The 18618-nt window shown below is 40.2% G+C and overlaps 1 protein-coding gene across 1 annotated transcript in view; it reads left to right on the forward strand.

Moving 5' to 3' along the window:
* The window catches only part of diaph2 (diaphanous-related formin 2), a 461650-nt gene that overhangs the window by 389472 nt on the left and 53560 nt on the right, over positions 1-18618 (forward strand). Inside the window, exon 28 of the mRNA XM_037675202.1 lies at positions 17704-17796. Coding sequence (XP_037531130.1) covers positions 17704-17796 — 93 coding nt within the window. The remainder of the gene's footprint in view (positions 1-17703; positions 17797-18618) is intronic.

Consider the following 18618-nt stretch of genomic DNA (forward strand, 5'->3'; position numbering starts at 1 on the left):
TACAGCGCCTTATCCGCTCGTTTGATGATCTGATCTGGACGTGCACTGTACACGTGTCGGAAATCGAAGACGACAAAAAACAGCACACTGTGTCCGCACGAAGAACCGATTATGTGCCACTTAGAGAACACGATTAGCCACTTCCTGGTTCGTTTTCACGGATAGTGCTTGTGAATGTCTTGCATGAATGTTATAGATTTGAGGGCACAAATAAAGCGGATCCTTTGACGTCTTGAAGGGGGTCACAGCTTGACGGGGAGCTCCCGGGTTGTCTCATTTTGAGTCATCCTGATTATTTTTGCCCCAAACCACGTTCCTCTTTGCACCCAGAGCCTCATTCAATTAACAATCAGGTTTAATACAGTTAAATCAGGTCAGAAACAACCAAATATCACAGGTTATTTTTTTACAAGGAAGCCTTCATGTGTTTGTAGCATCAACGGTCGATTGTGGAAGTCCAGGTATGCTTCAGTCTCTATTGGACCGACTGACGGCTGAATCTGGAGTGGAGTTTACAGGCTACATACTGAAAGTTTCCACCTTCACCTAAAAAAAACAGAGTCTTAGAAACCAGAGTCTTAGCCATACCCAGTCTTTTAATCCAGCCAGTGCTCAGTCACTATTGTATGGCTACAGCTATGCAACGTTACAAAAAGCAGGACGGCTCTGGGCTTCAAGAATCTTTACAAAAACACCACATTACTGTTGTCTTAGTGTTCTTTTTTTGTTGTTAGTCGCTTTTAAAGAAGAGGTGAGGAAAGACGAAACAGTGTTACTGTGCAGAACATAAAACCATAATAAGTACACTCTTTAGGTTTTGATTTTTTTACGTTTTAGGACACAGTGAAGGCCAGTTGGTATGAGAAATACACGTAATCCCTGCTGGCAAAATGTATCATAAATATGACGTAATCTACCTTTAAATTAAAGTTTTACAACAGGTATGTCGTGGGTCGGTGGGCAGAATACTTTGAAGACCTCCTCAATCCCACCGGCATGTCTTCCACTGAGGAAGCAGAGCCTGGGGACTCTGGGTCAGTCCCTCCAATCTCTGGTGCTGATGTCACCGAGGTGGTTAAAAAGCTCCTCGGTGGCTAAAAAGCTCCTCGGTGGCAGGGCCCCGGGGTGGATGAGATTCGCCCGGAGTTCCTTAAGGCTCTGGATGTTGTAGGGTTGTGTTGGCTTACGCGACTCTGCAATATTGTGTGGACATCAGGGGAAGTTCCCCTGGATTGGCAGACCGGGGTGGTGGTCCCCCTATTCAAAAAGGGGGGCCATAGAGTGTGTTCCAACTACAGGGGGTCACGCTCTTAAGCCTCCCTGGTAAGGTCTATTTGGGGGTTCTGGAAAAGAGAGTCCGTCGGATAGTCGAACCTCGGATTCAGGAGGAGCAGTGCGGTTTTCGTCCTGGTCTCGGAACACTGGACCAGCTCTACACTCTCAGCAGGGTCCTGGAGGGTGCGTGGGAGTTTGCCCAACTGGTCTACATGTGCTTTGTGGACTTGGAAAAGGCGTTTGACCGCGTCCCTCGGGGAACCCTGTGGGGGTTACTCTGGGAGTATGGGGTACCGGGCCCTTTGATACAGGCTGTTAGGTCCCTGTATGACCCGTGTCAGAGTCTGGTCCGCATTGTTAGCAGTAAGTCGGGCTTGTTCCCGGTGAGAGTTGGACTCCGCCAAGGTTGCCCTTTGTCACCGATTCTGTTCAGAACGTTTATGGACAGAATTTCTAGGCGCAGCCAAAGTGTTGAGGGGATCCATTTTGGTGGCCTTAGGATTGCATCTCTGCTTTTTGCAGATGATGTGGTCCTGTTGGCTTCATCAGATCGTGATCTACAGCTTTTGTTGGAGCAGTTCGCAACCAAGTGCGACACAGCTGGGATGAAGATCAGTTCCTCCAAATTCGAGGCCATGGTCTTGAGTCGGAAAAGGGTAGAGTGCCCTCTCCAGGGCAGGGAGGAGGTCCTGCCCCAAGTGGAGGAGTTCATGTATCTTGGGGTCTTGTTCACGAATGAGGGAAAAATGGAACGTGAGATCGGTAGGCGGATAGGTGCAGTGTCTGCAGTGAAGCGGGCGCTGTACAGGTCTGTCATGGTGAAGAGAGAGTTGAGTCAAAAGGCGAAGCTCTCAATTTACCAATCGATCTACGTTCCTACCCTCATCTATGGTCATGAGCTTTGGGTTGTGACCGAAAGAACGAGATCTCGGATACAAGCGACCGAATTGAGTTTTCTCCGCAGGGTGTCTGGGCTCTCCCTTAGAGATGTGGTGAGAAGCTCGATCATCCGGGAGGGACTCAGAGTAGAGCCGCTGCTTCTCCATGTCGAGAGGAGCCAGTTGAGGTGGCTCGGGCATCTGGTTAGGATGCCTCCTGGACGCCTCCCTGGTGAGGTGTTCCGGACACGTCCCACCGGGAGGAGACCCAGAGGAAGACCCAGGACATGCTGGAGGGACTATGTTTCTCGGCTGGCCTGGGAACGCCTCGGGATTCCCCCGGAGGAGCTGGCCTAAGTAGCTGTGAAGAGGGAAGTCTGGGCCTCCCTACTTAAACTGCTACCCCCGCGACCCGACCCCGGATAAGCAGAAGAAAATGGATGGATGGATGAAGTGGGCCAGATGGAAATCACCGGAAATGGCCTGCGGCCTACCAGTTGAATAGCCCTGTTGTAGATACTTACATTGCAGTGATTAAGTACAATATTATATGCTAAAGAAATAGGTTTACATATGCTTATTGTACTTACAAGGTAGTAACTTTGTCTGAAATGTTTTATATAACAACTCTAGATAAAATATATAGGTGAACAGATTTGGCTCACTATTTGGCAAGAAAATTGTCAGTTTTGTCTCTGTCACCCTTAATGAATGCATAATAAGCAGTCATTAATGATTTATAAAGTGTTTATAGAGGAATTAATTGCGTATCTTTAAACTTGTTATTAACCATCTATAAGGGGAGCCTTATTGTAAAGTGGTACCATTGTGCTTTTTTTTAATGTTTTAACTTGCATTCTGATTTCAAGGTAAATTACCATTTTTTTGTGATCTGAACCTCTTTTAATACCATTACATACAAAAAACTCAAGGGAAAACACTAGACATAAATGTGTTCCCTGACAGCATGTTAAATGTATTGTTGTGAATGACTCTATCCCCCCCCCCCCCCCCCCAGCAGTGCCACTAAGTCACGTATTGATCAGTGTAAGTTGCAGTTTTTCACACGTGGGGAAATTAGGGTGATCGAGCTGGGTACCTTTGTCTAGTTATGTCAATGACACAGAAGGAATTTCAAGCATGGACAGAAGGGCTTTGCAAGCAGTCAGCTTAGTCTTTTGTCCATTATTTATTCATATTTTTTTGACAAACAGACTGGGATTTCCACACCAGCTTCTAAATGTCAGTGTCAGCCAAGGACCTCTCCATAGCTCAGCCACATTGGGAAATGTGACAAGACCGTCTTCAGTTCGCCACAAACTCTCCAAAATAATTGATGCATGCAACAGTTTTTTCTTCATTTTTTTTTTGTTCCCTGAGCAGAAACCTTCTTTTACTATCTCTATTTTTAATAATCCAACATGGCTGAGCTGAGGGAGGCTGTTTACTCTTTTCTCTCGTTCTGGCATACCAGATGGAGAAGGATAGAGAAGTGGTATGATATTAAATATTTCTGCCAGAGCAGATTTTGATCTTGGTTTCTTAATGCCATAATATGACATTCAGTATGAATAAAACATGAGGATGACATGGGCAGTGTTGCCTGCAGCCTTGAAGATAGTGAGGAGTGTCCTCCTCGCCAGCGCCTACATCACTGGACTGTCGGAATGACAGTGACCTTGGAAGTTTGGGAATGCGTACTTTTTAATCCACGATGAAGAAAACCCACGCAGCATTTTACTTTCAGTACTTTCAACCTGCATTCTTTTTTTTAACCTTGAAGTGTTTCTTTTTGTATCCCAACTTGTCTTTTTATAAGAAAAAAAGTAATCAGAGGTAGGACAAACAAATGAAGAGGCCTGGTAATGGGTCCTGTGAAAGGGAACCTGATTCAGAGCCAAAAAGCAGATTGGAGGTTAAAGAAGCTTTGTGGTTTGTGCTCGTGTTTCCTCTCAGTTTCTTTTTAAGCTGTTTGTTTGGAAAACATATAGTAGGAAATTCAGTGTTTTCTTGTTGTGCATCTTTCTTCTCTGCGCCCCCCACTCCTCTTTATTTGACAGCCTTGGCTTGAGAGTCTTGGCTCTTGTCTCCCAGCCTGCTATAAAATTCTACATGTGCTTCACATATTTGAAGAGTTGCTTATTTGAGGTGATTTTTTTCTATCAATATTTTATGCCGAGCATCAGTCTTGTTTTCCACGAAGGCTGGGGAAAATGCAGTGGTGTGCAACACAACGAGGCTTGTTTAATTCCTCTAACCATTAATTAGTCATGTCCAAACATCTGCATTAATTTTAAAGTATGTAGGGTGAAAAGTTAAATGAAACACTTTGAAATACCTGCTCTTTTACGACACAGATCAAGTTGTTGTTCAGAATACAGGCTTTGTTTGTGGATGTATTTGTTGACCAGATGGAGTAAACATATGCCAGTTGCATTTTGGGTATTATGCTCAGGTCACTGTCTTATCTATTTTAGGGATTTACCCTATTTATTGTTTGAAAGACTGCTTGATGGATCATAGTGTTTTGTTTAATGCAATTTAAAGAGTATTTTTGAGAATGGATAGATTTAATGTCATTTCACAAATTGCAAACTAATCCTCTTCACTTGCAAATGATTAACAATGAAATGCATATTTAATGAGGGTTTAATTCATTTAGTTTTTGCCAGGATGGCACCAGGATGGGGGAGGGGGAGGGCAACCTCTCTTAGGAAACAGTTAAAATATGGACACTATTCAGTACTTGCAGAAATGTGATAATATGAACAATTTTGTGACTCATTGATAAACGGTTCACTAATAAATGGCTTTATCTTACTGAAGTATTAGAAGTCTTATTGTAAGAAATTGCGTATGAAATCATTATACAGTTACTTGATTTATTTTCATTTGCTGTAAGTAAATTATGCATTTTCTTTTGAACTCACCAGATGTTCAGCATTTACTAAACTACTTTAGATCCCTGGAAATGACTGCCGAGCGCTGTAAAACAAAGCCAAGCAAAGATTTCTTTCTGTGCTGAGTAAGCTAGCGTAGCAGGATAATTTTTTTTTATCGTTGGAAACTGAAACAATGTCCGAAGCAGATTGTGGGGCGTGGAAAAAGCGGGTGCACATTAGTGTAGTTGATTTTTGTTTTTCTCTGAGGCATTTTTGAAGAATAGCAGACCCCTCTGGTTCCCTGCATAGTTGGCATCGCCAGGGTCAGTGCCCCCATCTGGGGCAAGTGTCTGAACCTACATGTCAACTGTGTACCCGAGTCAAATCCACTAAGCTTTGAACTGAGCCGCAAAGCACAAATGCTTCTTTTAACAACAATCAAGCTTGGCACTTAAGAAGACATAAAAAGCCTACCACTAAATATGTCAAACATTTTGCTCCATCCAGATTGTTGCTTGTAAGTTTCATGAGTAAAATAAGAGTTTGCTTCCTCAGTTGATGTATTTGATGTTCATGTTGTCATGTTTTGATGAATAAATAAAAAAAAAGGAAAACTAACTCTTTGAAGTAATCCTGCAAAGTTCAGTCAGGTCATCTGGACAGTTTTTTTTTTGTTTTGTTTTGAGACGTTTTGTCCTTCATCCAAAGGACTTCATCAGTCCAAGGAGCCACAAACAAACTCAGTTCTGCAAGCAGTACACTCACATAGTAGACCAACCAGTTTGCTGGTGAGAAGATGGTTTCTGGGGCCCGCCCTCACCCCCGTCGCCTCCTCTGGAGCAGCCATAGCAAAAGTGGTTCAAAACATCAAAGTTCATGTTCAATAATCTAGGTAGAAAATCCAACAAACTTCAGTCAGGTCTTCTGGATGGTTTATTTTTTTTGCTTTTGATGTTTTGCACCACTTTGTCTATGGCTGCCTCAGAGGAGTCTACAGGAGAGAGGGTGGGCCCCAGAAACCATCTTATTACCAGCAAACTGTTTTTTTTTTTGTTTGTTTGTTTTTTGTTTTTTTACTATGGGAGTGTGCTGCTTGTGTGACTCAGTTTGTCTGTGGCTCCTCGGAATGATGAAGTCCTTTGGATGAAGGACGAAACGTTTCAACAAAAAAAAAGAAAAGAAAACGTCCAGATGACCTGACGGAACTTTGTTGGATTTGTTTACCTGGATTACTGAGCATGAACTTTGATCTTTTAAGGAATCTTAAACAGTTTTACTTACATCTAAAGCACACACACAACACAGAGGCTTTACAAAAGCTGCTTTTAATCGGGTCTTGATTGCATCATTTTTCACTGTATGGATTGGATTGGATCCCGCCCAGCCGCCTCAATCCATTGCAACAGCTTGCAAACACCAGCAGAATGCATATCCATACATCGGGTTATGTGTAGAGCATAGTATCTGTGATAAATGTGTTTGGCGTGGCAATATGTCTTACATTGTTGGTATTGAACACACATTATAATCATATTTTGTATTGTTGTCTTTGTCGGCACAACATCTGGAAGCTATATGTACACCACAGAACTGATCCATATGTTTAAATATCACAGAGCCCAGAGTATTATGAATTAAACATCAAATACAGCACCAGATATTAACATTTTTTTCATAATTTAAGGGTGAACACGACAAGTATTGTTTTTGATCATTGTAATTTTATCTATAAATAGTACCCCTACAATATGTTTTATTGTATACTTACGTCTTTCTATTCTCATCCCAAACTATTTTTTTTTATATTTGATAATAGTTTCTACGTGTTTTCTTTTTCAGCAAGGCTTGCTAAAATGAGGTTACCATGTCTTTATGATTCTCTTCTTTGAGAGCACTTGGCATGTTGACAATAATAGGCCTGCAGCATCTATTTATGCATCCTTCTTGTCAACCTTTCACTCGCTGAGGATCAAATGATGTATGTTTACATAAATAGAAGTGGGTTTCTCTCAGAAAAGCATATAGTTCTAAATATGAGGCGAAATAAAAGTCAGTGAGGTTAGTTAGGTTAGACCCTGACAGCAGACTCTGGAGTTGTGTCCCTCATGTTTCTGAACGAGCTAGTGTGCTCCATATGCATCAGTTCTGTTTTACATCCAATTTCAGAAGATCTCATGTATTTTGATTTATAATACATAATGTGTATCATGTAAAATTGTAGCTTAATATACAAAATTAGGATCCCAATTTAAAAAACTATGATTAAATAACTTGTATTATGTAACTTAAATATATAGTAATCATACTGTTTTCTGCCTAAATTGTCTGCAGCATTTTTTTAACAAGTAAATTTTCCTAAATTTATGTTTCTATTAGTGAGGCATGCTAATCTAAACTGTCATATTTTTGAGCAGCTGGTTGCCTGCTCATGGCTGGCAACCCTGTCAGGAATGACAGTTGTGGAGCTGGAGAGTGATGGTTTTGTGTGACACTGATAGCTGCCAGAAGACCAGCATATACCTGCGTCACAGCCATGCCAGCTAGGTGATCATAGACAAGTGCTGACATGCTGCGGTGGGGTGGACTGGTTGGCTCTCTAAGTTTGCATAGCCTCTCCACAACACAGCAGACGCTGCAAATAATAAAACCAGAGAAGATAGCTTTAGAGACGTGAAGGTCAGAGACACAAGCAGATAAAAGAAATGTTTCCGAGAGAGATTCTCTCTACAGCTCAGCTTAGCTTGGAAAATGAAGCAGATATTAGAGCTGAAGCTGACCTTCATGTTTGATATAGAACATAACAAACAAGGACAGGCCTTTCAACAATGTAACTGTGATATACGGTGCATCGCTTCTCAGTTTGTTGCCTGTTTATTCTCTCAGGTGTAATTTCTGTTTCCTGGCATTGACGCCTTCAATGTGTTGCACTTAATGAGTTACAAAAGTGCACAAATGGTCACTAAATCTGCATATGAATGCCACTGTAGTGTAAAGTCGGACTTTAGGTTCAAGGTTCTTTATTGTCATTCACATCAGATGTGGTACATGAGGTGGAACGAAATTGTGTATTCATGGTCCCATTTACACCCAAAAATAGCAAAAATATAAATTTTAAAAGAAACAGTATACAAGGATCAAATATATGCACTATGATATATTATAAATTAATGCTAAAGGAAATGCTAAAGATCTAAGATGTACGCTAAACACTAAAATAATATAGTGTATTCAACAGCAGCCTTAAGCAAATTGCATATATATTTGCCCTTGCATCTGAGCCTAGAGTGCAAGTAGTACAAGGCATGCTTGGCAGCTGCTGTGTATAGATTTCTGAACTTCATAATTGCCTTAAAAACAGAGCACCAGGATTATCCACCATCATGCATCCATTCTACTAAATAACAGCATATTAGATTGTGATGTATCTCCAGTCAGAACTGGTATTTGCCCTAAGGCAGTGATGGCACAGAGCAAGTAAGAATGCATCTCAGCTTAGTCCCACAAGACCAGAAAGCATCAACTGAGACATGTAGAAAATGAGACTTTTTCATAAATAAGTGGCATGCAAGAAATACAATTACTTTATTCTTCGCAAATTAAATTTTGCAAATAGGATTAAAACTGACAGATTAAAGTATCTATTTACCTCGCTCACAGTATGTATTTTTAGCAAATAATTATCAACGTAAGGGGAGAAAAAAATGTAGCTTTAAAAAATTCTTCCTGAAAAACAAAAATTAAAACATCTAAGTTTGCATCTTAACTTTTCTGCTTAACTTAAAGACATTGAGACAGGTTTTAGATGCCTCCCCTCCTTTCATTTAGTGTCTTATTCAGTAGTTTTCTTTCTGTTCCACACAATATATTTATGCTACCTCGTTTCTCTCTCTCTCATCACTTTTTTTTGGTATTTTTTTTCTTGCTTGGTGAAATCAGCACAAGCGCAGTTTGAATCTCATTAATTTCTGGGTGGTTCAAGTGTCTGATCATTTCCCCTCCCAGATCTGGACCTCACCAGTCACTTTACAGTCAATCAAACCTAATTACCCTCACTACAAAGACCATCAAATCCCATTGTCAAACCCATTTAGTTTTTCCAGACAGTGCTGTCTTACACTGATGCAAACAGCCCATGTGGGGTTCAGTTAGTCTGTATTCCAAAACTATGTATCCGCTTTACAAACGTGCCAATCTTTTAAAACTGAAATAGTGTACTATGCAGCAGAACATGTTTATCAGTTCACTATTTGACCTCTGTGATATCTTTATAACTTTGCTAAGACTAATTTACATAAAGATATGCTGTGGCTATAAATAATCCCATGTCTAAAATAGATGTTTTATTGTGTAATTTAAATTACCATACTAAAGTAAAAATGTAACATTTTTATAGGTCAACCAAACTGCAGCTAAACCCATCTCTGTGGCCAAATTCTCAAGAGTTATAAGTCTATTAACACATGAACAATTTCTGTACACAGTCGCATGTTTCCGATGTTAAATACAGCAGAATTACACATTTATACAGATATTGTATTTGCCACCGTAAATGTTGCACCGCCTTATAAGTCACATCAGTCCAAATATGTCTAATAAAGTGGAAAAATCTATAAATAAGTTGCTTCCCCATATATGTCACATCTATTATGCGTCACCGCTGACAACCTGGAAATGTGGGCCAGTGTTGTGCCAAAAATCAATTGGCTGCCCAATGGTGGTCGCGGGAGCGTGCATGGGAGGACTTTAACAAGAATTTTACAAGATTATCACTTAAAAACAATTATGTGTTTGCTCAAAATTATAGCAAAGGTGTGTCTCAGTCAAATGTTTCCTTAATAAATGCACTTTGACTGTCAAATCAGCTGCATTTCAAAAGCCGATTTGCGGCCCCGTGCACGGGAGGACTCGCTGTGCATTTCTTCAAATTTTAACAAGCTAGCCACCTAAAAACAATTATTAGTTTGCTCGACTTTATAGTAAAGGTGTGTCTCGAGGACTTTAATGGTCAACTCAGCTGTATTTCAAAAGTTTTTACCACCTCGGTGCTCTGGGAGCGCGCAGACGAGGAGAAAATCAGGAAAGAGGAATGCTGCGCATTTCTTCGAAATTCAATAAGATAAGCAATTAAAAAACATTTCTTTGCTTGCCTTTATAGTAAAGGTGTGTCTCAGTTGAACTTTTACTTCATAAATGCACTTCAATGGTCAAATTAGCTGCATTTCGACGAGGCGGCAAAGCGAAATGAAGCTGGTTTGACGGTTGCTCCAGGTAGACAACAGTGGCAGGCTATGGCAAACGGATTGTGTCATTAATAGCCACTTTTACCTATTACATGATACAACGGCATGCCATACTGCTCAACTGCCATCTAGCGGCTGATAATGGTTGTGTTCAATATGTTCAGTCGGGATGTATGGAAACGGCTATATCTCAGCCAAAAATTGGTTTATAAATATGGGAGAGAAAAAAAAATCCATAAATATTGTGCTTCATTGTACAAGTCACAGGACATGTAATTTATGCAACAACAAAAAATGTGACTTATAGGTAAAAAAAATACGGTATGTTGTATTTGTTGAATCTGCTGCTATTTTATTGTCTGCTCACTAGCTGGCGCTGTGTTTTTTGTATTATACGGCACACACATTTGCACAAACGTCTTAGATCTTTTAGGGTACTGTTTGATGTTGGTTGAGTGTATATCTTACTTCCTTATATACTGTTTCTTTTTACACTTTATATTTTTGCTGTTTTTGTGTGTAACTGGGACCTTGAGTACACAACTTCGTTCCACCTCATGTACCACATGTGATGCGAATTACAATAAACTTCACTTGAACTTGAACTTGAACACTGTCGTCATGAGCATAAAAACCGTTGCATCTAAAGTAGTGAATACACAAGGATGAGGCTGGATGAGTAGTGCAAACAGCACTCTTTTATCCGCCATTGTTACTGTTGTTCATCTACTCAGAAAAACAACTGACTGCAGCTGTCCATAGTGTGAATGCGCAATTTCACACAGATTTTGGGCAATTCCAAAAACCTCCACTCTGAGACCTGGATTTGAATAGCTTAGGTTTCAGGAAAAAAAATGCCACTGTTGCTGTCTACACAGACGGCTCAAACAAAGCGAAAATGTGTTTTCACTCAAAAACGGTGTTGCATAAATAGGGCCTAAGTGTGATACTGAACTACTGAGATAACGTTTGACACTGTTGTTGTTAATGATTAGGGCTACGTGCCCTGTTACTTCTTCATGATAAAAGCCATTTAATGGTTTGCATATAAAAGCATTTTAATGCAGAGCAGCAGCAGGAAGGATGAGGATTGCATTAAAGCAATTAAAGGCAGAGGATTATGCAACTCCCTGTGGTAGCATTAGGAAAGACATGGCAGCAGATAGTAAAACATCAATCTCTCTCAAAGATTCAACCGTAGGACATTAGAATGTCACTCAAAAATTAACACACTGAAACAGATGTGATTGTGTAAAAAAAAAATAAAAAATAAAAAAAAATATATACATATATATATATATATATATATATATATATATATATATATACAACCACAGCAAGAATTAAAGGATGCATACATCTTTACACAGCTTACTGTAACCCCTACTTGACTTGAAATTATTTATGTAGAAATCCTGAACAGGATTTTTTTTAATGATGCTCCTATCATCTTTCTGACAAGAAGATAGAGTTTGAACATTTTACACTATTAAAGTGTAGGCCCTGCTGGGTCAGGGGAAATAAATATAGGTCAGGTCTACCATACAGGTTCTAATTTTATCTGTACCTTAGTTATGAATAAGAGGTGATAGTGGTCCTCTTGGCTGTGAGGACAACAACCCACATCTCCCCTGGCACCTTGACATTGTGACCCCATGTGGCTCGAGAAAGTATGTCAACTTAACATCTGTCATTGCGAGGTTGGAGCTCTCACATGTGTGTTTGTGCTGTGGCCAAGAGCAGTGGCTAGATGATGATAGTAGTATGTTAACTGCACAGACCCAAAGGCGGTAGAAGAAAATGATAGCAGAGGAAAGGGTGTAGTGACGGCTATGTTGCTAATTTTTTTCGCCCCCCTCCTTTCCCATTTCCCATCCTTCCCTCCCTACTGTTTCTCACTTGGGGCTTGGCAACATCCATCCAGATGGAGGGTTTATTTTTGTTTTTGTTTGTTTACTTATTTATGCATCTAGCTATTCGGGGCATCGCTGGGGCTTTTGCTCCACCACAGAATGCAAATCGCCGCCGCGGCTAATCTACTTTCATCTCTCCCTTGTCGACATCCAGCTCGGCTGCATGTTTCTTCCAGTCTCTCCAGGTCAAGACATCTCACTGTTTTTGTATGTGGGATCAGGTCTGCAGTGACCAGGCCAACCAAGCTTCGGCACCTCTGTCTACTTTATGAATGTGAAGCATGACCCACCTTTCACCTCTCACCTAACTTTTGCCAAGTTTAAGACATGCTTCGCACTCTCCAGATCTCCCTTACCATATTTTTTCCTGACCCTGGCGCCAAGCAGAGAACAAAGTAGTAGCTGCACTGCCATCCCCCCTAGAATGGAGTGCTGTGGGAGCATTCTTAATTGTGTTAGGAGAGACATGAGTGGGTTTGCCATTTTTATTTGCCTTCTCACCCCTTCATCCCCCTCCCTTCTCCTTTATCCAAAGTAAACCAGTATGCGTGCACTCACACAAACATACTCCTACGACTGGAGTCTCACTGAAAAGTTTCTCAGGTCATTGTGCCAAAGCTTTCACCATAATCGGATGGTTGGACAGTAGGGAGATGCTAAAAGAGGAGGTGAAAAACAAGGGAAAGATATCTAACAGGTGCATGACTGCTGTTCTTAGGAAACTCATGTTTTGTGTGCTCACTGTGGCAGTAATGGTGTCTGTCTGCTCAGGTCTTAGGAGCTGCTGGGACAGCAGGAAGGAGGATGAGTGGATGATGTCTCTGCTCAAATCTCAAAGTTTGTGAGCAGGAAACAAAGCAGGGGTGTTGAGCAATGCAGGTGGTTGTGTATATCTAGGTGGCTGAGACTGAGTTCAGGTGTGAAAATAACACAGAACCAGGTGCATGAAAGTGAGAGCAGGGAGAGAATCTGAGATTAAAAGAAAGTGTAGTTGCTGCCTCTCCACCTGGCCATAAAGCAACACCCCCTCCTTCCACTGAGGCCTTTGTTTCACGGCTAATGGTCCAGGTTAATTGCACAGGTGACTGTCTGTAGGGGAACAGATGGGCTCAAATGTGTTCAAAAACAATCTGCAGCAAGCAGGAAAAAAAAAATAGGAGAAATATCCCTCTCCTCTCTAACCCCCTTTTTTGTTCTCTTCTTCTCTACTGGAGTCATGAAGGGTGACTGGGATGAGGTTAAGCTCTCACTGTGTTACTCACTCACAGTGGCTTTAATTTATCAAGCACAAGGCCTGTAAGCTTTCATTAGCTCTCATTACAGAGCAAATTAGACTCTAGAATTTGCTTGTGGAAAGTAGGGGGTAATCTCTTTTATGCCTGATCAGCCTGTTCAGGGGGCAATGCTATGATTACATACATTTAGAGGAAATTGTGTACAGCTGTGATTGATTAAAACACATGCCCATAAAAAATAACTTTTACGTATTGAATTTTTGTAACTAGTCATAGTTATTACTACTTTGGACTGGTCACATAAAGAATGCCGTAGTTTACTTTTATATCAGAAACTCGTGTACTTGACAAGAGCTTTTTAGAATTCGAAGAAGTATTTGTCTCTTTCCCCATGAATCATGGGGGCTGCATGTAAGCCATCAGAAATTGAGTTCTCAATCGATCAGCTGTTGTTTTTTTTCTCCACAGAAAAACAAACAGGAGATGACAGATAGCAAATTGAATTCATGAAGAGGTTTTGTTGACACTGCTGTGTAATTATAGGAATGCCATGTCCTGGTGTTTAAAGCAAGTGCCAGCATACCGTAGCGTTTTTCCCCATTTTTGATGATTGAATAAAGAGTTTTGTCTTATTTCTGAGGTGACAACTATTCTTTTTTGTTAGTGCTCCTGGTTACCTAAAGTTGTTTTGCAATAAATATTGGCACTTTTTTTTTGTTTTTGTTTTTTATTTAAGAAGTCATGTTTGGAGGCTTCAGTGGCACTTTTTTTTTCAAAACTTGTCTTGCTAGGAGTCATTCATTTCGGTCAATATAATGTCTTTGTCAAATGACTCACAAAAATGTCAGCTGAAACTCTGCACAGAACATTCAGATTGGAAACAAAGATCCAATATGCTTTCAGTATGCAACATGCTTTTATATAACTTAAAATATCCCTTTACTCCAGCAGAAGGTACACGTGTCTGTTCTTGCATACTACCATATTTGCTTTGGTATTATCAAAATGTCACAGCGCTGAGGTTGTCTACTATCCAAGCTGTTTTATGACCTCATACCTTGTCTTGCTCCGCTATTCCTTCCCTATTACCCACTCATCCCACCACACCCATAGAAACTCTTCACTTTACACCTCTGCTGCCCTAAATGTGCTATCCCTCTGCATACTTTGTCTACAAGTTCATTTTTAAAAACAGTTATCCTTCCTGGTGGTGACACAAAGTGTCTGTGCTTATTCTGTTCATATTTTCACTTGTCAACGTTTGACCTAGTGCTCAGCTCTTAGGATTGGACAATGGTAAATCAGAGCTGCTTTTTGAAAACTTGTTTTTCAGCAAATAAACTAATATGATGTGTTATGTTTTCACGCCAATGCAGTTGAAAGCACACTGCTCTTGTGATAGCTCCTAATTAGGTAATTATTAAATATATTTGCAGACCAAGCCAATCCCCAGGACTCACAGTTACATTCACCGTGCCCTCTGGGTCAAGGTACAATCAGGCAATCATTTAAAGAAAGGCAAGATGTTTGAAAAGGGTAAGGCTGAAGGGATCAGAAGAAATTATATGGAACTTGTATCCAATTTTTCCATGAGGTAAACTTCCTAGGAGTTTTTTCTTCTTCTTCGTCTTCTTCACTTAATGATTTAACTATTTGAGTAAGTGCCTAAATGGTCAAAAGCCTAAACTATGTTCCACACCTCCATAAGCCTTAATAAGATCATTGAAGAACCCCATGGCTGTTGGTTGAAGGTGCCCACCAAGGTGTTTCATCACTGGAAGGGTTTATCAATGTCTTGGGTCTTAGCCCATCTTAACCCATTTAAAAAGCAATTTCCTGTGAGCTATAGGGATCTTTCCTCTTGAGGAAGATCTCTGGGCATGAAAGGTTAGCATTTTTTGTAAATCCCCATCATGCAATGTGCATCAGTTAGTAGTGAGAAGAAGAGGAATAGTTGTTTAAGGTTTGATGGCTTTAAAAAAGACGAGTGAATTACAGGAGCAAAACATAAATGTCTTATAAAAAGATCAATGTTACAATATTTATGGATGTTGCTTTGAGAATCACTATTATAAATGTGGCCTAAAAACATCCAATTTAATTTCTTCATCCATCCATCCATTATCTTTACCCGCTTCTTCCTTTTCGGGTTGCGGGGGTCATTGGTACCCATATCCAGCAATCACCGTGTGAGAGGCAGGGGCCACCCTGGATAAGTCACAAGTCCATCACAGGATTTGATTTATTTACACAATAAATACTTGAGATATCTTAACATTTGTATATTTAAAATAATTATGTTGTATGATTTTGCAAATTACTCTATATATTGTAAATACTTCCTTATAAGAGTTTCTAGCTTTAGTTTAAGTTTTAGAAGACAACTTGGGACATAGTTAATTGAGGTCTGTGAAGAAACTGGGGAGTTTGCTTCCACTTTTAGTAATTTTGGTTCCTTTTTTGTTTCCAGTCCTTCCCCTGAACCCCAGCCTGCCAGGGCTCCCAAGTCATGGCCATTACAAATGATGAATTGTGCTAGAGTTAAGTTAGAAGTAGGACAAATTGATCAAAGTGTCAGTTGCCCCTTGTGATGTTCAGGTCTACATGAAGAAGGAGCTGTCAGAAAGTTTCCTGTAGCACAGTTATTGCAGACAAATGTTTATCTGCCACTTAACATGTTCTGTCTTCTGTCCTACTCACAATCTGTTGTTGCTAGCCTACATACAGTGTAGTGGCTAAAGATCTGGGGAGTTGATATAGTTACAGAAGTGTAAGTTGTTCACCATATTGTTCTTCGAGTCCACAGGAGACGAAACCCATGCTCTTCATTTTTAAACCAACGAGCTTACTATTTGAGGTGTAGTGCTGCAATTTGAGATAAGGACTACTTTGCTCAGCTCTGGTTTTGTTCAGATAAAGCTGGTCTAATTAAGCTTGATTTAATCGGGATTGCTTTTAAGCACAGCACACAGCTTCTTTGATTTCAAAGTAGCCCTTGGGAAGGACTTGAGGAAGAAAGAAAAAGAACGAGATAGAGAGTAAAATTAGTGAGTGTGTTTTAGAAGTTGCTTTTTAAAATTTGCATAAGACATGTTTCTATTCTTGGTTGTACTGTTTTAACACGTGTGAGTGATTGTAGGCTCAGTGGTTAGTTGCTGGAGGAAATGGAACTTGTAGATACTTGACTTTCTGTGGTAATGGCAAAATGTGTGCCGTTTCATTAAATTAATCTACTATTCCATGTCAAGGTGTTTTATTCAGAGATCAATTTTACCTCACTGTTGTCACGTTGAGCAAGCAGCCGTACAAAAGGATGAATCGCCCCAGTTCTTGGTAAAATGCAGTGTTTTCCACAGTTGTCTCAGTTTATTTTTGAAAGTTTCCCTTAAGCCGTAAACCCGTTGCAACAACAAGATGGTAAACAATGGGGAAGAGTTAGTTTACTCATACATACAAAAGAATTGATTGCCAAATCTTCAAGTCTTCAATAACTCATCCTAATGATCCAAGTGTAGAAAAATGTCTGCTCTAGACCAGAATGATAAAAAGGTTGTCCCTCTAACTCATTAGTATTAGGGCGTAAAGATAGATGACCCAGATATGGAAGCTAAGCTTATTTTCGAACTCTGTAACTACTGAGCTGTGCTGCATCTGTGCACTGTGGCTACAGCTAGACGTGCTGTTGGTCTTACAGTACTTTCTTCGGCTACTGCCTTCACTTCTTTGGTTTCATGGATCCACAGGCCATGTGGAATGGTGGGCAAGGGGAGTGTTTTTCGGAGGCCAGTCCCTGTGTCATTGACTGAACAATGATAGAGCGCCCGGGTATTGACTGGCTCCACACTAAATCTTTGTAAAGAGCACTTAGCTCCCCTGCGTTAGCCACAGAAAGAATATCTGTCAATGACCATCACTGAATGCTTTTATCCTGAGGCTCCTCTCTGCTAAACTCTAACCAAAGCTAAGTGTATTTTACTCTGCTCTAGCTGTTTACCAAAAAAAAAAGGCCAGACCTGAGTGGCAGGTCTCTCCATCAACACTACTATAGCTGCAGTTACTGTTTTAGGCATAGTCAGGGTCAAAACATTTTCTTGGGTGCAACTGCTATGACCGGACATTAGATAAGGCATGCAAGAGGAATTACAAATGAATAGCATTCACATAAAGATCTTGTTTTTTGTTGTTGTTGGGTTTTTGTTTGTTAGTTTATTTGTACTTTCTGATACTAGTTGTAGTGTTTGTCTTACTAACTTTTTTTGTTTGTTTGTTTGTTTTTACAGAAGGAGATGAAACTGGTGTGATGGATAGCCTAATGGAAGCTCTACAGTCTGGAGCAGCTTTCCGTGATCGTCGAAAACGGACACCACGCAACGGTAGGCCGAAGAAAATAAAATCTTTATGTGCCAGAGTTTCATTTTTTTTGTTAATTATTTTTTTCTTTCCTGCCAAACAACTGTTAATAGTGATCTTTCGTTTCATAGAAAGTGCAGTTTTATTTCTATCATACAAAAAAAAGCTCACGTTTGTACTTGAGCCCACTTTAAGGATCAATTAGCATCTGTTTAAACTGAGCAAAATGCACAAAAACAATTAAATGAATGTCCTAATAAAATTACAAATAAAAATATGTACTGTATGTAAAATTGCTCAGTGATCAAAGTTGATTTAGTGTAACCTTGGTGTTAAAGCGCTCCATTCTGCCATGATGGTTAGGCCATGCCCAGGGGAGTAGCACCTTGCAGAAGAGGGAGGGTCAATGATTTGCAGGTTAAAGTTCTGCTTATGAGCCACAGGTGCTGCCATCTCCATACTGGCAAGCACAATAAAAGAAAATGAGGGGGATCAGGATCAGTGGATATTGTGAATTGTTTTTATTCAGAAGTGCAAGATGCATGCTAAACACTATGGGGATGGACTAAACAAAAACAGTGCTAACAATAGCAGTGTTTATATCCAATTAACTTCAGAAGGGGACTTAATTTGAAATAGTTAGGAAGTTTTCAATATGCAGTTAGGACCTAATGTGGTGTTTAATGTCTCATTTCATACATGTTTTGTCAAACTAGTACCTTTTGTTTCATTATTGGTGCCTTCCCCGAGCGCTTACATAGCTGCCCACTGCTCCACCTGGGTGTATCCCAGGTGCGATAGGTTAAATGCAGAGAGCCACTTCGTCTTTACATGGGAACATACAA

The sequence above is a fragment of the Nematolebias whitei genome, chromosome 4 (genome assembly GCF_014905685.2).
Source record: "Nematolebias whitei isolate Nwh7 chromosome 4, NemWhi1, whole genome shotgun sequence".
Classification (NCBI taxonomy): domain Eukaryota; kingdom Metazoa; phylum Chordata; class Actinopteri; order Cyprinodontiformes; family Rivulidae; genus Nematolebias; species Nematolebias whitei.